This window comes from Haplochromis burtoni, unplaced genomic scaffold (assembly GCF_018398535.1).
Source record: "Haplochromis burtoni strain Fernald_Lab_line unplaced genomic scaffold, NCSU_Asbu1 Contig_1, whole genome shotgun sequence".
Taxonomy (NCBI): Eukaryota; Metazoa; Chordata; class Actinopteri; order Cichliformes; family Cichlidae; genus Haplochromis; species Haplochromis burtoni.
Genome location: NW_024582362.1, coordinates 993,872 through 1,017,334, shown reverse-complemented (window position 1 = coordinate 1,017,334; position 23,463 = coordinate 993,872). Strand labels below are relative to the sequence as shown.

Genomic DNA, 23,463 nt, shown 5'->3' with positions numbered 1-23,463 from the left:
AACTAAACTTGAAACTTTGGTAATTACAGTCAACTGTTCCACCGCATCTGACCGTGAAGAATATTTATTTTTTTTTAGTTTGTGCAAATTATTACCCATGAAATCAGCCTCAGCAGAAGCTGACAAGACCAAGGTGCCACTTTTGACACCCCACAGGCCCTAATGCGAAATACTATTTTCAAAGCCCAGAGGCAAACAACTCATCTACAGTTTCATTTGACAGAAATGAACCACTTTCCAGATTTATTGAGCAAATAAAATTCTTTCTCCAGCTCATTTCACATTGCTTTTTCCCCCCCTTTAGAGGATTGTGCTGGGAAAGAAGGGGGCCAAGAAAATAACCTGGAATGACGAGAGAGCTATTGGTTTGTGCATTAAAAGCCAGATCAATAGCATGGTGGGGAGGGGGTGGGGTTTGGACCCAGAGGATGCAAACACATAATCAGTCTATCAGCGATGTAATGCACTTCTCCTCTGGCTCATCAGTACAACTCAATCAAACATCCAACTCTGCCCTGTTAGCAAGGGGCCTCCATGGCCCCCCGAAGAGGAGGGGCACATCAACCTCAATCAGTGTGGGTGATGAAGATGGATATGCCTGCGTATGCATATACCGCAAGCAGGCGCATACATATAAAGACGTACACGCCAAAGCAGCAAGGTGAGGTGAAAGCAATTAATGTTTTGGAGCTGGCCATGCATCACACCTCAGCACTGATTGACAGATGGCATCAGGAGAATGTCCTGTTCTTTTACCCACACACACACACACACACCTAAAAAGAAGAAGAGAGCAATAGGTTTGTTCTCAAGGACAAAGATGAGCACAGCAAAGAAAGAAGAAGAAAAAAAAAATAAAGTACTTTGAGACTCAACTAAAGGCTAAAAAGAACTACGAGGTCTATTTACTTGCACCTCAATGCCTTCAGTTCTCTCCTCCTGCAAGCGCGAGTGTAACAAAGCTAGAAGATTTCCAACACAAACTAAATAATTTCCAATTCAAATGAGTGGAGAGCAGCACATGAGGTAGGCTGCCTAGCCTCACTTGTCTCCTGCATATCTGGTACCTTCCATGTTAAGGAGCTCAGGCTTGACTTGTATACATTCTCCTCACACCTCTGGCTTCACTGGGCTGCACTGAGAGGGGACATTGGGCCTGAAATGCTTGTTAGCGCGGCCTTACTAGTGGCATTCAAGAGTACGAGCCGGTTTTAACAATGTATGCCTGTGTTAGAGTGCATTATTGAATGTAAGAGAATGAGAACGGCGGTGTGTGTGTGTGTGTGCTGCTGCATGTGTGTGTTTGTGTAAGCCAGCAAGCGTCAGGGAGAAAGAGAGAGTGAGTGAAGTGTGCGTTACATTATACAGCATGTGTTTCCAAAAGCCACTAGGGGTGAAAACATCCTCAAATGCTATAAACTCAATGATGGGGAATGGCTCCTTTCGCACCACTGGACTGTGCAAACACAGCGCACAGCACAACTTCAACATAGCATGCGTTTTATCTCGCCGAAACCCATCACATCAATATGGATGCCCCTAATGAGAGGGTGGAACAGCACACGGCTTTCTGCGTGTTTGATTTGCAAATCAATTGGCCTTAGTTTAGACTGATGAGATTCACATCACACTCCTTAGCTCGCTTTCAATCTCAGGCTCTAATTGTAGGGATTGAATTCTGTTTGTCGGGCCTTGGGAAGTTACCGTGGCTATTTCCTACCGCTGTCCAACACATGGCACTGACCTCGTAATACTCATTATCGCTGTCGTCCCTCTTCGTCCTGCTGCGCCCCGGCACTTGGCACGCACACAAAGAGATTCAGGCGCGCAAACATGCAAGAAGAAAATAAACTTGGGGCTTAAACTCTGAATAGCCAGGGTAAGCAGCTTGAGATGTCAACCTCTAAATGTGTCGGCCAGACCAAGGGAGTCTCAACCTGGATTGTGCTTTAGGGCTTGCAAAAAGGACTACTTGTGACAGGGCGGAAAATTGCAGGTTTTGGCACCAAGGCAAATATACACACTTTAGTGTGGTGCATTGACATATCGCATTATCGCGCACCAAATGAGGGAAAAACTCAAGGGGCAAAAACTCCAGGGCATGTTGGAGTACCTTCCCATGTTGTACATCAATTTGCAGTTTTCTGGTGTCAGATCTTGTAATTTGGCAAAATGGCACTTTATCTCAGGATAAATTCATCACAATACCTTCGCCTACAGCTAAAAAAGTGCATACACACCCCCTTTCTCTTTCTCACACACACACACACACACACACGCTCCTATCTGTCACAGGGCATAATGGTGGAATCTCAACACCCAGCGACACAACAGTTTATCACTTTAATAGGATTTCTGCAGGAAGGGACAAATCTAAGAGCCTTACTAGGTGGCCTTGCCTCTCTCTGTAGTGGCCCCTAGAAGGGGGACAGAATTGTAGGAAACCGCAGCACTGAGCGTGTGATGTATAACTATCTCTGTCCTTGTTATGAGGTTTATTCTGAGAAGCAAAAAAAAAAAAAAAAAAACTAGGGCAGCGGAGATGGCTCGTTATCCGAACGATCTTAGCTTTGATGGGGACGTGCGCGTTAGAGGCAGAAGGGGTGCTGGAGGAGTGTATATTCTTAGAAGAGAGGAGGCTTCGAGCATGCGTGTCCCTTGAGGCCTTTCCTCAAACCTTCATCACTTCCTCATAAGCTACAGTTTGCGGGTATAGTTCTGACATCAAATGCAGTGTTTTCTAGAAAATACAAACTGTGGACAGCGTTTAAAATCACACTCAGGCTTCGGAAAAACTTTTCAGACGGAGGATTAATTCACGAGTAATTATGTTATAAATAAAAATAATGGTTTATTGGGGGGTCATAACGTTAGAGAAGCATCAATGACAGGTCCATCATTTCTGCATGTTGCTTTATGTGCTAATGTAAATAACACCCTGTAAAGATGAGCAGCAGTTCTTTATGAAGTGGTTGTGTTTAAAGGCGTCAATGCATACATGTTCACGAACAATGACTTATTGTCATGGAAACTGTAGGGACAGACTCTGTGAGGCATTACTCACAGACTTATGGATGTACATGTCTGTGTACACATACACACAAAGTGAATGTGTGGAAATTTATTGGCAGTGCCACTCACTCTGCTTGATGAGCCTTTTGTCGGCCACAAGAACGTTCTCGGCGTCGACAATGATGACCTTTCCGTCACGTGGGCCGACCGCAAAGTTGTCAAAGCTGACATCGAGCAGGTAGAGGGCGAACTCAAAGTCATTGTTGGTGAGCTGCTCGGCAATGTCCATCAGCTGGCGTGCCAAGTCTACCCTCTTCTCCCACGGCGCATTGTAGAAGCTCCACAGATCCTCACCTACGTAGTTGACAGCTACCACGCGCCCACATGCTCCCAGGTACTTGGCGAACGGCCACCCTTCATCTGACGGAAAGCTCTGGGAAGGAGAAACAGATGAGCGTGGAAGGCAGTTTATTTAAAAAAAAGAAAAAAAAAACAGATAAAAGAAGTCAGGCTGTGTAATGTAGTTGGCTGACAGAAAAAAAGAACCCAAAAACAAAACAATAACAGTGGCTCTGAACAGCAAAGGTTAACACATGAATTGGAAGAACCTTCAAATATTCAGAAAATATTTGTTTAACTTGCACACGAATTGGCTTCTTTAACACGGACAGATGAAACAAAAATCCCAAAAAGCAAACACAAAGATTCTGTGTGCAGCCTGAGGTGATGTTTTATACACAATTCTAAGCACAATAGCTGAAAATCTGCCAAGGATCACGTGGGTATAACGGATTAAATTTAATAAAAGCAAAAGCCAGTTTGTGTTAAAGCCCTACAGCTATGAGTTGATGTACGCCGCTATATTCAGTGGTTCCAGAGAACTGATAGGAGATGATTTGTGGTAACAGCAGTTAACAGGAAAGCCTTATGTGTTGTGATGCAGCTGTGGGGCGATTTAAACTGCTGTGTGATGTCGACTAACTGAGTTAATGCAGCTTGGGCATGCTGACAAGAAATCGCTGTGTATTATAGGTTAAACTGATTAATAATAAGGTAATACCACCAGATGAAGGCTGTACTAGCGCACTAGAGCCTAATCTCTCTTGGATTTATTTGCCTCTGCTGGGGTCAGATATGCATGTGTGACCTATCATCTGCAATTGCCTAATCAAGTGGTCACATTGGTACAGGCAAACACATACACAACTGTGGACAGTTGTACAAACGTATGTGAAACTTAAATGAGATAGGCATGAAGCAGCTGTATCTGGCAAATGTTGCAGGCTGCTGGGGGACTCGAATCTCTAAGTCTCATTACCGCTTCGATCTCCCTCCATGAGCTCTCGTGTCTCACACTTTCCCTGCATCCATTTCTTTTCTCTGGGGCCCATTTCATTGTCGCAGGCTGCCACAATGGTCAGACAAATTAATAGAAAATAATAGAATGAAAGCCTGTTTTTCTTTTGTTTCGTTTTTTTTTTTCCCGCAGACACATGGGTATTGCTGCAAGCGGTACGCCCTCCACCCTATAAACCCGCTGCCATAGGACTCCATCTTTTATAATAAACACCCGTCCATATGCTAGCCTAATGATTGCCTGCATTTCCTAAGTAACAAATCTCTCCTGGGTTGCAGTTTTTGGCAGGCAGCCGCCACATGGGCACAGACTGAGAATTGGGAGCACTTGTCTTTCACAGCAGCCTCGGTCGCCCTCCCTTTCTGAAACCCAATCGCACCTGCGATAAGGCAGGGAACACATCGTGACACTGCAGGTAAGGTGTGAACTACTATCAGTGTTGCATCTCACTTTACACTCGAGGTAATTCAATACTTTACCAGCTTTCAATTTCTGTCATGAGGGTAGGAGGTTAAATATGCATGGCTGCCCCAACTCTTTAAACTTTAATGAAATACAAATTATTTAAAGACATACATTTTAACCCCCTCCATCCGCCTCCTCCCGCACACCACGCAGCTGCTATCTCAAAGACAGCAGCTGGACTCCTGCCACATGGAGACTGTGGCACTGGGAGGATGCAAGTGATCTGGAACCCAAAAGGCATTCAGGTGATGACTATGGTGCGATTTGCAGCTTTGCTTGTGTGCCACTGACTATTTTTGGGGTGTTTTATTTTGAACACTCTGCAAACTATGCTGTGCATGATGCAATGAAGTCAAGGCAATTCTAAGCCCAACAAAGTCAAGTAAAGCAGCGATGACTCAATGTGACGAATCCAGACAGCAGCAAACTTTTTCCAGCCTATCAGTCTGTTAAGTGGCGTAAATCTATACCTTAGGTGTATCTCTTGTTCCCATCAGTTTTAAGAAAGAGTCACAAGCTGGACTGAAGGACAATGATAAGTTGCATGCGGTGTAGGTCGAACCCATTTCCCTGAGGTGACCCGATCAATCGTGGGCCAGACAACAGTCTGTCCATGAAGCACTACTTGCTTCTTGCTGCCTTGTCTGTCTGTGCTCATCATCACTAGACTTGGCAGTGACTCACCCAAACTTCTCCAAAAGCCTGTGCTTCAAAAACCTTTGTCTAGACTTTTAGATACAGCAAACTCGACAAGAAGAGAAATTAAAGGAAGTCCATCACATGCTCAGAAATGAATGATAATGGTGGGCTGACTGCACTCCCAAATACTGGCTGGAGGGGAGACAATCCCAGGTTACTGAGATGCCATTAGCCACTGGGCTAAGAGAATTAGGATTAGAGATTTAATAGGCTAAATATCTAAAATGGCTTTCTAATTTCTGAGGGTGGTATATAAAGATTAAGTTGAAGCTTGATCAGTTAGGGGGTATATCCTTCTTAGGCTCGCCTCCCTTTGACCCAAATTCAAGCCTTTATGTTGCTGCAAACCTAAGCGGCTCTCTGTCACAATGACAAAACTTGCCCTGTCCAACATTATGACTAAAACCTCCTTTGCCAAGCATCAACCTCTTCTCTCACGCCTGCAGGGTGGATGGTGAGATGTGGGGTTGCGGGGCCAGCCTGAGAGCCAGAGAACGGAGAAAAGAAGAGAATACGATGGAGACAGCAAACAGAAGAGACAAACAGAGTGTCTTTCACTTCTACGCTCCAGTAGACAGGAGGAATAAACCAGCAAAGACCTGCCTGCTAAACACATCTCTCTCTTTGTTGTCAGGTTACAGCCCTGAATAGGAGGAAAAAGTAGAGCGACAGCAGATGGGGGGGATAGCTGATGGGAGGGAGGAGAAGGATGAATGCCCTACGGCTACTTTCATATACTGTCAACGGCTGTTATTAGAACGCCTTCATGTCTGTCTGGTCCTCGTTCGTGGTTCTTAACATAGATGTTGCTCGTTCGCGGTGCTAGAAGGCTCGCTGCGCTGCGTCAATTACCTCGGTGCCATTTTTATGAGCTTCCTGTATTTAAATTTTATACACAATAAGTCTGAAAGTGAGAACTACCGAACAGCGTGGGCAGGCACACGAGAGTGGGCACCTGAGCTTTGGATTCAAACTCGCCTATTGCAAGGCTTGATAAATACTCTACGTGTCCCACCAATCATTCTCCCTTAGCGCTCTTTAAACGGTTACTCTGCAGAAGTCATTAACGTCCGCAATGAGGCGTTGAGTGGGGAGGGGGGGATAAATTGGAAAGCCCAGCCTAATATTACATCCACTGCACTATCTCTGAGCAGACCTGGGAGGTACTCTGGTGTGTGTGTGTGTGTGTGTGTGTGTGTGTGTGTGTGTGTGTGTGTGTGTGTGTGTGTGTGTGTGTGGGGTTACTGCAAAGGTAGTGAATTTTACCAGTCGTCACCCAATCATGTTATGCTATTTAAAAATGCTGAGGGTGCAAAACTGCCAATGACACATCCCAGCAACTTTTACTGCTTTTTAAAGTCTTATCACTTCTTGTTCCCTTCACTGGATAAGAACCTTTTATTTCCTGCTTAGCAAAACCTTGAACTTGTAAAACATGGAGCCCAATGCTTTCCCCCCCACCCCCCCTTCCTCCCCTGCAAAATTTTTTTGCCATGTCACAGAAATAATGAGCTGGGCTCGGGAGACAATGAAAGCAAGGGTGGAAAACAGACTCTTCTCATTAAAGACGACCTCATAGTGACTTCTAGGCCCAAGTCTGACTAATCTAATCTTTAAGGTTGTGCCAATTCGCCACCGTAGCAGTGACTGGGGGGGGTTGTGGTGCTTTCCACCCCCTCCCTTGTAATACAGACACACTGGCGTTCTCTCGGGGGTAGATTGGATTGGGCTGAAATGTAACAGGGCCACAGACAAATGGGCAGCCTCTGGAGAAGAGGATGAAACGAATGGAGCGAGAGGCACAGGAACACACACCTGCGTCCTGACATCTGCTGACAAAGGCATGCCCTTCTACAGGGCCACTTGGGGAGGGCGTGGGCGTGCGTGTGAGTGAAAGCGTTCAAAAAGAGGCTCCTTGTTTGGGTGTGCGTGTGAGTGTGTCTACGTGAAACGCCATCCGAGTGCATGTGAATGAGAATACGCAACGTGACCAGGGCTGATAACAACCTCTATTCAAGGGCCGAGTAAACATGAGTGGCTCCCAAGATATTGCCTTGGCTGGCTTGCAGAGAACACTGGACCATCAAACGCACACACACACACACACACACACACGTATATGTTGGACGCAGAGTTGAGTTTAAAAGGAAGCAGTTGCCTTCATCTTTGCAACCACAGCTACTTTCTGCGTAAAGGAAATTAGTAGTTGCAACCAAAGTGTGCAGCTTGTTAAAGCCCTAAGCCGGGCGTGGCGTAAATTCTCGACATTTTCTGTCTTTAACAAAACCTCGCCTCTTTGTAACAAACAAGCCAGGACAAGACTCGTAAAGAGTCCTGGGATCAAACTGTAAAGTTGATGACACGTGGCGGATAGACACAATCAGTCAGATAAAACGAAAGAGACAGAAAAAAATAACTTTGAACCTCAGTATTACAAAATGAACATTATTCAGTCTGTTTATCAGGGGGGATTAGTGTTAAGAAGGAGCCACATCTGTTTTGCAAGGCTTGAAAGGCAGGAGCTGCCAAGCTGGACCTGGGGAAAAAAGAAAGAAAAAAAAAAACCTATTGCTTTTCTGTGCAGCTCTCCTGTTGACCTTGTGTGTCTGGAGGATGTTTGGCGAACCCCGTCTGGCACTTTGCTGGCCATTTATGTTTAAAATCCAGTCAGTTAGTCTGCAGTGAGAGCTCAGACACCACAGGGGAACCAGCCTCATCCTAGCACACATGGTGCAACTTCTTTTCCGTGTCGCACGTCTCCCGCTGCTGCATTTCCTGCTAACCTAGTTTCCCCTCCCTCTCTCCCTTTGTTCCGCCCCTAAACCTGCGATACAGGGCAATGATCCCACATGTTCCAGACATCGGATCCAGGAAATGCCGAGTCACGGCACCACACTGAGGAGTGCATACATGTCTGCTGGTTGAGACAAGCCAACTGTGTAGATCTCTGAATTTAGAATAAGCCTGACCTCTTTCTTTATCCAGGCGTATGGTTCAAAGGCTGCAAAGTTACAGCGCGTACCACTGGCAGCAGTCTTGGGGAACATCCACATCCACTGGTGTACAACTCCACCATTCAGAACCCTTATAAAAGAGGCTTTGGAAAACATGCTGATCTGGCTGTTCCTTGGACAGATGGCCAAAAAGTGATACCTTTGTGAAGGATAACAAAGACAACTAATCTCTGATTGGGTTTAATGCATCACACAAGTCTTTGTTTCCCCACTCATAAGACTATACTTGCTGTGACCACCCAAGTATAGTTGGAATTAGTTTTTTTTTTTTTTTGATTGTCTGAAAAAATGTGATAGGTTTTTCTAGTGCCCTCACTGGTATTTTGCTACTGTCGAGCAGTCCTTGATCTCAATCACTTGTCTCTTGTCTTATTCTGCAGTCAAACAGACTAACCACACTTTCTTGAACTGAGGCTGGTGACTGAGTTAAGGTAAGGGGTTGGGAGTGCGACATGTAGAGCTAGTGGCACTAGCTCTACATGTCGCCAGCTGCAATCAAAAGTGGTGGATTTGAAATCATGGGAGGGCCACTGTCTTGATACCACCAGAAATACCATGCAGTTCTGCAGGAAACACTGAAAACTAGGCCAATATATTACAGGTAGGGTTTGGTAATTTCCTTCTTTATGTTTGAGTACTCCTTTCCCATGGCTTCATCTGACAATGGACGATGTTCATATTACTGGTTTAATATCTTATTATACATGCTATGACAGCCTTTATTTTTCATTTAAAAGTCAATTAATGTCCATCTAGACAAGCGTATGAACAGCCTTATGAATATCAGAAATCTTTGCATGTATAAAAACTGAAAGGACTGCTTGTGCCAAGTGGGAGATCAAAAAAGACACTCGGCTCATATGAGAAAACAAAACCAAGACATCGAGTATAATAACCGATCAGACCACGCAGAATTGGCTTGTACAGGGCAGAAAGACTATGCACATGATTCAGTGAGCTACTTCAAGTCTTGATAGAAATGGGTTAGCTGGCTCTTTGAGTTCTGCAGGTCTTTGCTCTGCAGAGAGAATGAGAGCAGGATGAGGAATGAGTGCACAGGACGGCACAGCTCGGGGTTGCTAGTACACACTCCGCCGCTTACTGATAGCTGAAACCCTTTGCCGACCTGAACCTGAGCCACTGCACATGGAGTCACCTCATAAATCCCCTCCGCTGGAAGATGAGGAATGTATTAAGTCATAGGCAGCAGTGTTCACTCAGTCTAGGTGGTATTGCCGCCCACACAGTTTGGCCTCAGACCTGAAGGCTGTGGGTTTGAGGCCTACATCAAGGGTTGTATATTTCAGAGCAGGTGCCAATTATCTCAGGGGCAACCATGTAAGCATACTGAGCAGGGAGACTGCTGTCACTGCCCCTGTACTCTAACCTCTCTACAGACCAGAGGATGCATGAAGAGAATTCCCCTCTACAAAGAGCAAATACACATATATATATACACACATATTTATTCATTTATTCGACATGCTAGAGAAAGAGTCAAACATTAAAAGAGGGGCCTGTGAACATTTCCCTTTACATACAGTGAGCAGTTAAAATGCAGAGAGTTTTAGAACTAGCAGGGGTGGAAATGCCAAAACTGTACAGATGCTACAGATATCCCTAACCTCTTATAATTTCTCTGACAGGAACCAAGTGCCTTTTGCTTTAATGCAGTGGGCAGTTTTATTACTGCAAGCAAACTGATGTGCTGAAAGGCATATTCTTGCTAACATTAGGGCCCAGGCTCTCCAGGGGACAGAGGATAGTAAAGAGCTGCTTGTTACAGATCAATATTGGCTATCTTAAGGGGTCCAGGGAGAGCTGTGAATGACTGTCTCCTGCACTGCAGAACTGTATCTTCAGGAGCAGGGCATAAGATAGGCTGGGGTGCACACTGTAACAGTAGGAAGCTTTGATGGGGGTGTTGAGGGACAAATCTAAAAAAGAAGCTAGTGGGTGGGATGGGAGGGGGGTTAGCCACAGGCATTTACCTAACCAAACACAGCTGTCAGGCGTGTGTGTGACTGTGTGTACTTGTGTGTGTGTGCACGCGTGTTTGGAGAGAGGAAGAAAGAGAGAAAGGATTATGGTAACACAAGCAGTCTGGCTCATTCAAACAGAGGAAAACACCACAAGGCTCTGGCTTGTACAACACACACACACCCGTGTGCACGCACACACACAGTCACACAAACCCTCGGTTCCTCTCCTCCTTCTCTTCTCGCCTTTCCACCAGGGCCTCCATCCAGCGAGGGCAGCCAAAAAGAGGGGAGTCGAGCCCAGATAACTCCCCGTCTTATCCTAACAGGATTCAGTCTGTACACAAAGGCCTATAAGAATAATGAAAGGGGGTTTGGGAGCAGTTGAAGGAGGGTTAAGCGGCGTACACAACCTCCTCTCTTATGTGCTAAGAGCGTCACAATCCCCAAGACCCAAAAACAAAGGTACTAATCACAGACTACCAACTTAAATACTATTTACTGGCCGACCTCAGCCACTGAGCCAGCCTTTGAGACAGAAGGCTCTCACTTAAGCTGCGATAGCGTGCAGCGTGTGATTAAATGAAAAGAAATAAATAAAACTAAAAACAAAACAGGTTTTGATCCTCTTTGTGAAGAGGCACGATGACCCAGAAAACCAGACCATAAGGGTTTTCCTGCACGGAAATTATAAAGGCTTAAATTCTGTCGATACTTTGCCAGAGCAAGCATATGCTGCAAAAAGGAAATTTTTTTTTTCCCCTGCATAAACTGAAATTTTTTTTACAATCCACATAAATCTTAAAAAACAGTTTTTCCTACTTGTTTTTTCCTTGATATTTGCACGAAACATCACAACAACCTGTCTATAAACTTCAATATTGTCTCCAAAAAAATTCCTCATTTCATTTCTTTTCAACAGCAAATTGTAAAAATAATTGCTTCTGTGCAACAAATAAGGTTATATGGGAAAATTATGTGCATATTAGTCAAAAAAATAAAAAATCTCCCCAACAAGACTCTTGGAGCATGTTTTAAAACCACACCACCGTTTTAAATTTACAGTTATAGTCATTTAAACTGAGGGATTTAAATTTATGTTACCAACACAAAAATAAATCGAGGTTGTGCAGGTCGCAGCTGAGGTACCACATTTGCCTCACGTTGTGCCAGGAAAAACCCCAAACACAAACTGTTTATTCTGGCTTAGCTTCCTGAAGTGACGGAACATTGTAATGGATTATGCAGAGCTTCATTAATCAGCAGCATACCAAAGAGGCACCCCCCCTCCATTTTTTAGAGATTCAAACAAGCTACTGGTGTGTTTGCTCAGAGAGCTGTGAATGTTTCCTTCCATATTTGCATTAAAATGTTGCTGTCAAAACTGTTAGGAAGAACAGGAGATAAGGTCATCCATGTAATCTCTCCCCTGATTTAGCATCAGTGTCAGAATTCTTGGGGGAAAAAAAAAAATACAGTGTTACGTGAGAGGAGCGTGTCTCCATGTCAGGTGGGGCCAGAGCGTCGAACGAGTCAGTGGATCTGCGAAAGGTGGGGAGAGACTGTAATAGAAAAAGAGGCAGAGAGAGCTGAGAGGTGGGGTGTCTGGGAGTGCACAGATTTGAGTTTAGAGGAGATGAGAGCGCCACTGACTGAGTTAACCCCACAGGCCTGTCACATCCTATTCTCAGCTCCACTGAGCAAGACAGGGCTGAGGACCAAAAAGGGTGCGAGTACAGTCACATGCTTCTGGCAAACTCGCTAAGCTTAATGATTTGGAAGCGAGGACTAGGCTAAATTGTACTAATTTAAGGTTGGGACAGATGTACTCCATCAAACACAACCATCACCTGATGAATCGGTGAGTCATCTAGCTGCAGGAGAGACGGCAAGGATGGCAAGTAAGATTCGAGCCATGGAAATGAGAAAATGAATTACTCGCTTCTCATGCAAACCCAGTTATTGTTGAATAAGAGGTAAAAATTAAACAGCATCATGTAATTCCGCCGCTTGGCAAAGAGACAACCTCTTGAACAAGCAGATTTATCAAAGTAAAAGAGAAACCTTTCCAGGGTAACTTAAACTGCACCGCTAAGAGGAAATGAGGGAAAAATGGATGAAACTGGATAAGACGACTCTCATTGCACAAGGATTTTTCCTTGTTTGGCTGTCGTCATTTTTGTCTTCCAAAAATATTTATTCCCCAAAGCCAAATTGTCTTCCACGTGACAGAAAAGTGGGGGTGGTGTGTGTGCGTGCAGCACACAAGTGTGCACTCATAGACACCGAGAACACAGAAAACACATTGTTGGCCAGACCCAAAACAACACAGCAGATTGTTTCCCACTGACAAAGAAGGTCTGGTTTCTCATAGTGAATCAGGGCCGATTTACTGCCTGTGGCTTCAAAAGACTGGAAACAGAAGCCTTTCTAAGAGAGAGTGCAGCTCGCTGAGCAGACAGCAGAAATGTTATTCGCATTATTCAACTGAATAAAGCCATAGGAGAGAGAAAGGGAAAAAAAAAAGATCCCGTTACAACAACACTGCTAGCTGATGACAAAAGGAAATTATTTACGCTAAATATAGCAAAGTTGAATTATAAAATGAGTGAGAGTTTCCTTTATTCAACCTACTGGAGAGGTGTTTAACTACAACCAGGCAAAATAAAGCGTCACTCATGACCTGACAAGAAGGCAGAGTGATAAATAGTTGAAAAAAAGGCCCGGGTTAGATTAAATAACGAGTCATAAAACTCGGCCCACATTCCTCTATATCTTCTGTTAAAGCCTGTCCCCACACAGCAGCTCAAAGCTCTAGCAAAAAATAAAGGAAAAAAAAAAATAGGTAGACCAAGGTGTTGTAGTACAGCACGTCTTCTGTTCAATCTCTATAGACGCTATTAATTCTTTATGGTCTGCTGCTGCCCAACCTTGTGCATAGGGCCCTTTCAGTCTCACAGCAAATTTTTTCATCTTTTGAGGTTAGTGATGCTGACGAACAGTCAAAGTACTCAGGATCTGCGAGTCTCTGAGAGGTCTCGCACATTTCTTTGTGCGTTATCTATCCCGGCAGTCTGCGCGCGCCATCTGCTATCCTGCGGCCTTGCGCGAGCAGAGACCCAACGGTTCCTTCTTTTACCCACAGGTCACAAGTTCAGACTGAGATCAACAATTCATGAGTCCTTGTAAACATGTAAAGTCTCCACGGAGCGGGAAGTGGAAAGAGTTGTGGACAATGTGAGTGCATGATGTGTTTGTGCGTGATGTCTTAAACTGTGTGTCCAAGATAAGACTAAGGCCGTGGTGGTGGTGGTGGGAGGGGTGATTCCCTATGCCTCTGAACTGAAATATAACTGAAGTGATGGAATTGTCTGCACACGTGTGATGAAAAAGTAGGGGAGGAAGCCATAGAAAGAAAAAATAAAAAAATAAAAAGGGATGTTGTGAGAATAGGGGAGAAAGGAAGCGAGGGGGAGGGTTGAGTGACCGGACAAAGCTAATCAGATTTTATAGATTGACCAGACTAAAAAGCTGATCCCGCCTTTTGTCCTCTGAAATGCCTGGAGGTGTCCAGTAACACATGTGGGGGACAGTGAGGCGCGGGGGCAGGGGGGGGGTGGGGGGTGGGGCTAGTGGTGGAGGTCAAAACAAGTTATTGAATGTCTACACGGGCCAAGACCATTGTTGTTCTGTCCCCTCGTGAGACCCTCAATGCCAAACAGAAATTGGAATTGATTGGCCGCCCGTTAATCAGCGGGTGAAAAGGATGCGGACGCAGAGGAATATGCCTGCTTTGACATCAGGATGACTGAATAAAGGTGGGTCAGGATTTTTCTCCTCGTGTCAAAGCTAGACGTTAAACTTTTTTTTTTTTTTTTTTTTTTAAAGCATTCATTTCATTTCAGCAAGATGAACCGTTTGTTTGGTTAGAATGCGTCAAAATCAAGAATGTTCTAATCTTCCCTGTACCGGACAACAAAGCGTCCTGTTGCATTTTCATCAAAACTAAACAGTACATATCCCAAAATCTTCTTTTAAAAAAAAAATTCATAGATAAAGTAAAACAATTTCTTAAAACTGTTTTTTCTTATAGCAACACTGAAATTCACACAGAAAAACAAGTTAAAAAATATTTTGCAGGACAAATTAAGGATCAAGAATACTGGCACTGATACAGTTTAGCAGCCCTGCAGAGACTGCTCCGTGCCAGTCACACACAAATGATGACAATCCAGTGGACATAGACTTATATTAAAATTAAAAGCAACTTGGACCATTTACAGATGCATCCTTGAATAATTTAAAACTGCCCTACATATGGTGTTAAATATGCAGCACTGCCGCCAGCCAAAAATCGCCTTTTTCCCCTCTCAGAGGCCACAGCTCTTAAACCCTTCTCCATTCTAAGCAGAAGAATATTCTTGCTCCAAATAGCCGGCATGCAGCCTTGAAGTAGCCCTGAGTTTAGGGAGGACTTGATAGCCTGTCTCAGATCTAGGCAAGAGGAAGGAAAGGGATTCCCGCCCTGTAATTTAGTAGGGGCTTTGTGGGCCAACACGCTGTCGCACTGATATTCTGAATCTCCGGGAGTAATCCAGGAGCCGTGTTTTATCATCTGCTCTGAAACCAGCTGCCGCCACGGATCATCTGACAAAGAGGTCTTTGTCAGATGATCCGTGCATCTTTATCCAGATGCAACATTTTCCTCGAAGCGTGTATTTGTCGAGCATGATTTAAAACCAAAACAAAAAACAACAACCCTATCAGCTCTAAGACTGCTTTATACCCTGTAAACACCCAGATTTTAAGAAGTTCAAATGTAGACAGTACCTGCAATACGAGTGGTTCCGGGTTAAATGCCAGCGTCATGAGCAGCTGCATTCTTTCCGTGTCCTTGAGGTTCTTTAGCAGGAAGCTGCCAGAGTCCTTGGTTTCGGCGTACCTGCGGACCACACGGTCCAGCAGTCTCTGAGAGGGGCAGTGCACCAAGTCTGACCAGCCCTCTACCACATCTGGAGTAAGCAGTCGAACATCGCCGTTGATCCGGGCAAATTCAGTCTTGTACATTGCCTGGATGAGGTCACATCGCGGCCTGCCTGTGGCCCTCTTGCAGATTTTCTGGTCTATCTCGGCCAACTCCTGGTTGGAGCCCAGCCGTTTGAGCACCACGCGACGAGTGCCCTCCCTGGGCTCTCCGTACTGCGCGAAGTAAACATTCTTGACATTGAAAACGTCTAGAAACCGCAGGCGACCCCAGGTCTCAAAGGAAACCTGGCCATTCATGAACTTGCGGCACCAGCTGGTGCCAAAGCAGGCGGGACACTTGTTGAGATTGATGAATCGTCTGTCTGTGAGCTCATTCTTCTGGAAGGACGCGAACAGGTTGTGGGTGTTCATCAACAAGATGACAAACAATCCCACCACCAACAGGAGCTTTAGACAGCGGTACAGGCGGCCAAGTTTGAGAGGCAGGAAGCGCAGCATGATGTGGATGGGTCAGGAGTGGGGTGTTGAGGGACAGGGGAAGAGGAGGAGGAGAGGTATTGAGATGATCGTCAGGGAGCTAACCTCAATGCCTCTCCGTCATGGTGCAAAGGGGAACCTTCTAAAGCGGCAGACAGGGGCGAGGTTGGCACAGCTGCACTGTGCCAGACTTTGGCAGTGGCCAGTGCGTCATGTTCTCTCTGCAGTTTGTATGTAAACTTGGGCCAGCAGTTCTGAAATCAAACAGACAAAGAGACGGAAAAAAATCATTACATGAGGGAAAATATAAAAGCTACACCTTATAATACCAAAATTCCAGTGCCTTGCCTTAAGTAACAGTGGAAAAAGGTTGATTTAATTTCCTTCTCACCCTAAATGCTTACATGTGATCCCACCTTGTAAAACAAAATGCAGCTTCTCTGGAATATGAAATAGTCGCACAAATTTGAATTGCTTGGGTCATTTGAGAGATTTCATTACTTTTTGAGCAGAAATGAGATGGCCCACAGCCAATGCAATAAACCTGCCTGTGCCTGTTTGAGTGTGTTCTCTTTGGGAAATCATTTCTTGTACACTCAAAGTATAAGAAAAATAAATAAAAAGGGAAAATAAAGTGTCAGTAATCAAATTAAGGGGAAATGTAAAACATCGTCCGCAAGTATTAAAATAAAATGTCCTGCATTCAGAGGAAGAGTCCCTCAGTGGGCCCTCCCTCTGCACCAATAAAAATATCCATCACTTTTTCTAAGATGTACTGCAGAATAACTTGCCATCTGAATACCTCAACGGTTACTTCTAAGCTCAGGAATCTTGATTTTGTTTCTCTTGCTTCAGATGGAGGAATCTCGGTTTGCATTGTGATGAGAGTCACACCGTGCAAAGTTTAACCTTTGATCAGAGCTGCCCTGCTTCGTTTTAATCACGCTTTGATGCTGTTTCTTTGAAAATGGCTGCTGTCGCTAAAATAACGTTTCTGGTTGAGAGGGGGAAAAAATGAATCTGAATATTTCTACTGAGATTATTAATTTTAGCCAAGAAGGGGGATGGCAAGCCCTATCTGAAGAAGAAAAAAAAAATCTGGGATCACAGTGAGAGAACAAAGCACTTAGAAAAACCCCACAAGCCCCACTAAAATCTGTCCACGATGAAACCATGTTAGACCCCCCCTACCCCCAATCCAGCTTTTAGGCAGTAAGTATTTTAAGTCGCTTTAAGAAATACAATGACTCAGACCATGCAAATTAGCCATCCTCAATTAGAGCTCATTAGGGCATGCCTATTAGGACAGCTGACTTGAGAGGGCATGGCTAACGAGCAGGCACAGTAGTGTGATTAGTTTGTGTGTCGATGGGTTCCCTTGCTTTTAGATCGAAGAGGCGGAGATTCTGGTAGGACACGCGGGTTAAAAGCAACCGAGAAAGCGGCGGCTGTGAGAAACGTGGGCCTGCAGCACGCCAAATAAGAGCCGAATGGAGAAGCTTTTACCCCACACCTCTGTCTGGAAATACCTCGAGCTGATCAGGCCAAGTTGCCTAATGTAAAAATAGACCATATCCAAATAGGGAACTACAGAGTGCCACACTGCATGTTTTTAAAAGGCAAAGAAAAATGTTATTCGAGCATTTTTTTCCCCCCCATTCTCGCCACACCACGCACAATGTGACTCAACACAGCAATAAGGATATGATTTTTTTTCTGACATAAATAAAGAGTGAGATAATGAGTTACTGAGAAACTTTACACCTGCATTTTCTACATGGGTAAAAACCTTTCAATCAAGCTTAAAATGCAATGATTTTAAGTGCTATGGCGGCATTTTTAAAAAAAAATTCATCTATTACAACACATTACACTGAAAGTTGGAGATGCACTGATTTATCAGACAATATCGACCACTTTCATTATTCAGCTTTTCATTAACTCGTATTATTGAACCTGGACTCTTGTGAAATAAAAAGCAGGAAAGCCGTCATTGCCTGGCACAAAAGGGATAATGTATAGCTACAGAGACACACAATGACAAAACATCTGTATCTGGAGTGGCCTTTGGCTAAATTGTTATTTTAAACATTAGACTTACCATTGGCCTCAAATTAACAAATGGTGCATCCTTAATGATGGCAATATTTGGCTGGAATCATCTAGAGAGCACTTCGTGAATATATTGCAAGTGCTACTGATTCTCACATTATCTCATCTCAAGATAACTCAGAAGCGGGGAAAAAAAAAAGAAAAAGAAAAAAAAAAAGAGCAGAACAGAAACTGTTTTTTTTTCCCTCCAATTTATTTCTAGACAGCATTTGAAATTAGCTCTCTGAATAGGGGGGGATAAATACATAAGTAAAGTAGGCCCACACTGGGCTGTCTTAGACAAAAGGATTCAAAAGGATGCATGTCTGTGCCTTTTACTACAGGGAGTGAGAGAAAGCTGATTGCTTGAGGGGAAAACTGAATTTCCTGTTGTTATAAAATCTCGATTCAAGTGCCATTTAGCATCTGACACAGGCAGCCATGACACTGACGTGACTGCAAGATCTTGGGAGCAGATATGAAATTTATCTAGGATGAGCTAAGGGCTCAGAGAGGACGAACCATAACCTCAGCGAGGCCAAGAAGTGTTTCACCTCTTCATCCGTGAGAGAAAGAAACAGAGAGCCAGGGCAAGCTTAAACAAACCCTGAACAAGACCTGGACAGCGCCGAGTAATGAGAAGCACAAGCTGGCAGCCGGCATGAAGAGAATACATCGCTTCGTATTCCTTGCCAGAAAAAGCGTTAGACCACAATTACATAAGGAGCATTACCTGCATTATGTTAGTAATCACACAATGCGAAAGGATCATTTTCTTCCTCTTAATGAAAGACAACTTTAACACTCAAATTATTGTCAATGAAACACACAAATCGGCCATCTATGGGTTTATAGCGTGCCACGATTAGCATGGCGCATGAGCGGGTGCAGTTTGAAATGCTACTGGAGTTGAGGGTTTTTTATAACCTGCTGCTGCTGCTACAAGCACAGTAATAGTGGGAATAAGATGAAAACATTCAGCTTTATTGGGAGAATGACATGGCAATTTAAGACGGGGATCTCTTTCCCTGGTAATTACCCCACTAGACTGCTTCCTCGTGAATTTTACACCTGCAAAACCATTTATTTAACTCCCCTCACTGACTATTGCGGTATGATGGGAGTTATTTAAGAGAACGTGGCGAGAGAGAAAGGCAGACTGCATAGGGCTCCATGGCAAGGTTGCCTACTCAGGTTCTTGCTGAGGGCAAAGTTCACTTAAAGTTCTAAATTAAAGCCAGATGTTTTTATTGAAGGGCATTGAAATTTAAAGCAGTGTTTTCTTTGGGGCAAACCTCACTGTGCCCACAGAAAACTGTTTCAAATTACCCCCCCCCCCCTTTTTCCTACCAGACAACCGTCACAGTGCCTCTTCAAAAGATGGGAGGGATGTAGAATACCAAGAGGAGGGGAAAAAACTCTGTTTAGAATAAGCACCAAATTACTTCTCATGATACAGGGCCGCTGCCAAAAGTGGGCTAAGAAAGTTTTTCAGCGTACTCAGTCTACAAAGTATAGCGGTGAGCGCTTCGAAAGAGAAGCAAAGAAAAGAGGGCAAATCAAAGGATGCCTGACTCCTCATGCATGGAAGATGAGTCCCGCATTCAAAATGTTCCAAGTTTGGCAGATGTTAAGAGCCGCAAAATGGCTCATTACTGGGACTGAAAAGGCACAAGATGAAGCAATAGGCCCCATGTTGGCTTAAAACAGAATGACAAAGGTTGAGACAGAGGAAGATGACATGGTAATATTCTAATATTTCAACTTTTATTAAACTTAGATTTTAAAAGAAAAACTCAGATAAAGAGGAGGGGATTGAAAAGGAAATTTCTTTCTTGAATAATCTTTCCTACAGCTCATTGTGTAAGAACCAGCTTCAGATAATGGTGTGCAAGGGCAAGGCTACTCTCCGGCTAACCCATTTCTTGACTGCACCTGAGGCTAAACTTCATTATGATATAATGAAGTCAAGCCACACAAGAACATGCTTGATTAATTCCAATGGAAATGCAAAAGAGAGTGCACGGTGGGAAGTGGGGAAAAGGACTGAAATACAGTGGAGAAGTCGGTAAAATAGAGAGAGAGAGAGAGAAAAAAAAGATAACTGATGTATAACTAGCGGCCAGCAAGAAAAGAGAAGCTTTGAGTTATTGCTCTTGTGATTGAAATGACTGGAAATAGATCACTTGAATACAGAGCAGCACTTCTCCATCTCTGAATGGATGCACACAAACACACACACGAGAGCGGCTACCTGCAGGACCGCTGGCATTACCCCCGAATCCTCAAAGCTGGAGGGGGGGAAAAAAAAGTAACCTCTGCCCCTCACCACCACCGCTGCCGCCACCACCGCCACCTCACTTGCTTTGCAATGTGTGGTTCTAGCTGGAGAGAGGAACTACTGTTGCCAGGATTATCGACCGTGGGAGTCAATAATGTTTGATCACAAAAACATTCAGCCGCAGCCGGGTTGCCTCAGTACAGCAAACACATAGACAGTGATGGATAGATACAAATGACAGTAACATTCGCACGCCTAATGGAAAATTGAGTCCTCGGATTATAAGTACCAATTAGCAGCATCCCCACAATGAACATTAGTCCATTCATCTCTGGCCCAAACCAAACACGAGAGGGGTTTTAATGAGAATATCAATAGTATCTGCTTTGCGCCAAAATGACGCAGCTGTTAAGAACACACTGCGAAGACCTACTCTGGATTCCCCAACTGAAAACAGCTTCTCCCTTTTCTGTTTAATTTAAACAGCTGCACGGTTGCACAACCCACGATCTCTCTGGAAAAGTTTGGGGAGTTGGCATGAATCTGAATCCCATGTTAATGCTACTGCAAGGCAAACATGTCAGCCGAGTGAAATGATTAAAACAAGCTGTCAAAGCGAGCTGCAGTTTAAACAATCGGGAAATGCATTTGGATGGGGAGGAAATGAAATCGATTACCTTAAAGACATTCGTTCTCCCACCTTTGTCTGTTTCTCCGTCTGCTCTACAAGTTACTTTATCTGAAACTGATTTGGCAAGTCTGGAGGTCAAAAACAAAAATATACTGCTGCTGTGGGAGCTTTTAGGCTGCAATTATGAGACGTTCCCCTGCCGAGCACTCAGAAACATTCAAATCAACCACCAGCAGAACGCCTTAAGTGTATCAGGCTATTTTCATAGTTCCCTCATCAACTAACCTAGCAGAAAGCCTCCGCAATTAGTCTCCCGATATAGAAAAATTAATTTTAAGCAGCCCGTCCTATTCATTAGACTGTAAAGAGAAATTCCATAGGACTTATTATGAGCTTTGTGTGGAACCAAACACTAAAACTCTTGTGCTAATCTTTTTTTTTTTCCTCCTTTGAAGGAATCAAGGGCAGCAGTTTTCAAAGAAAGTGCAATTATTACTATGCCACAGAAATCTCATGGTCAGATCTATTCATTTGTTTTTTAAATCCTCTCAAAGTTAAGCTTGTATTTTAGGTGCTTTTAGGCTTGATGGAGAAAAAGAAACAGGTTCAACCTGTTGTGTTTTTGCCAAAAGGAAGGCGAATCCAAAGCAAACCTGTTGAGATGAAGTGTTTTAAATAGCTTGAAACTACAGTGGGAAATTAAGGGGGGAGCAATGTTTTGTTAAATAAATACTAAAACGTTAATAGCGCCTCCGGCAAACATGATACCTCCTGGACACCAGCGTTGTTGCTGTAATTTAGTATGATCTGCATACAAATAGAGTTCAGGGGCAGCACATTGTCTTCACTCTACAGTGTATCCATTCTCATCCATTTTTCCCCCATAATGCTTTTCCCCCCTTTTTTGATTCAACATCAAATTGTGCATAGGAGTCTTGCTATATTCTCTAGTGCAAGGCAAATAACGAAAAGATTAAAAACAGCGTGTAATTAGAGGGAAACATACTAACCACCTATGCTTAGACGGTTCCGCTGCAACTAAAATGACACCACCAGCAGTAATAGCGGTAATAATATGCTTCTTGTCACCGCACAGTGGATGTGGGCATCTGATAAGAGTTTGTTTTTAAAAAGCGCTGAGGTTTGTTGTCCTTTTTTGCTTTAATTATCTTTGCTTGATCTAATGTCACACGACAGACACTCGAACTGTTATGCATCCTCTTACTGATATAAAAAAAAAAAAAATCCAAACATTGAGTTTTTATTGCTTTTATGGATTTATTTTTTTTTCCTTTATCGAACTGCTCAAAAATAGACGTGTGAGCGACTTCTGCAATGCACAATTTACCTCCTCTCGCTTTAAATAAAAAATACAACAAAAAACAAAAAGAGTTCAAAGGCAGCACGGACTGCAAAGAGAAGAAACAACTGTGAAACAAACCTGTGACTTTTCCCCCCTCTCCGGCTTTGTAGTAGTGAAATGGTTAGCGCTCAGCTGATATCATTCTTCAAAGTTGCGGCTACTTACGAGGCGGACGAGAGGGGACTTTAAAACACCGGCGATTGTATCTCAGCCGAAAGCTGCTTCTTCAAAGCTCGACGAAGATCTCTATCAAGCACACTCAAACGGGCTTCCCATTTCTAGCTCTTAGGTATCTAGCCAGCTAGCCTGCTAGCCGCTGAAATAAACAGTTGAGCTGTCGAGTCCTTAACTCTTCGTTTACCGGATGTTTCCGACTGGACGACGGACTCCTCTTTACAAAGGACAACAGCGTCCGTGCGGTGAATTAACGTCCATATCTGTCCGCGTGTTGCGAGTCCCGTCCGCGGTCACGGTATTGCCTCTTTTCTTGTTCTCTCAGGCAGCTGCTCACTCCTCTCCAACACCACAATGGGTTCTGTTTCGACTCTTTTCAACACCAGCCTCTTTACTCTTTACGACAACCGTTCTCTGTTTACGGGCACGGTTGCTAAGCGATTATTCTAATATTGTCTTGTCTGGAATGCCGCCCCCAGTGCAAACTTTACCAGAATTTCTATTTTTTTTCCTTTCATGTCGCTCCAATTAGGCTAACACCAGCCTTTTAAAGAATTTGTAGCATTACCTGAAATTAATGTTCATTTTAGATTGTTGTACCGTTTAGTTTAATGTGAGAAGGAAAGAAAGATGCTAGAGGTGGTAAGTAAAAAAAAACATACTGCTAATATAAACGGCTGCATAGCTAAAGTAAACTCATACAAGGTCTAATTGATATACTTTTTTCATTTTTTTCAGTCAACAAGCGCACAATAAAATAAAATAAAGACAATACACTGCAAGTAAAAGATGTCGTGCTCAGTCAATGTGGCCTAAAATAAAGACTAATTCATAAACCACTTAATTTTATTTTATTCTCTGTTAATTTCTGACTATGAATGATTCACTTACTGATAAAGAACGATAAACAGTACGATCAAATATCGCCGCAGCT

General features: G+C 43.8%; 1 protein-coding gene across 2 annotated transcripts in view; it reads right to left on the bottom strand.

Moving 5' to 3' along the window:
- Positions 1-22,932, bottom strand: part of dipk2ab (divergent protein kinase domain 2Ab) — a 28,264-nt gene extending 5,332 nt beyond the window's left edge. The window contains exons 1-3 of one of the 2 annotated variants that reach the window (XM_005912341.3): positions 22,521-22,932; positions 15,357-16,243; positions 3,142-3,445 (exon numbers count right to left, since the gene is read on the bottom strand). In XM_005912341.3, coding sequence (XP_005912403.2) covers positions 3,142-3,445; positions 15,357-16,010 — 958 coding nt within the window. In that variant the 5' untranslated portion in view covers positions 16,011-16,243; positions 22,521-22,932. Of the gene's footprint in view, positions 1-3,141; positions 3,446-15,356; positions 16,244-22,433 lie in introns of both variants that reach the window. The other variant, XM_014341046.2, reaches the window with a different exon arrangement.
- Positions 22,933-23,463: the final 531 nt, after the last annotated feature.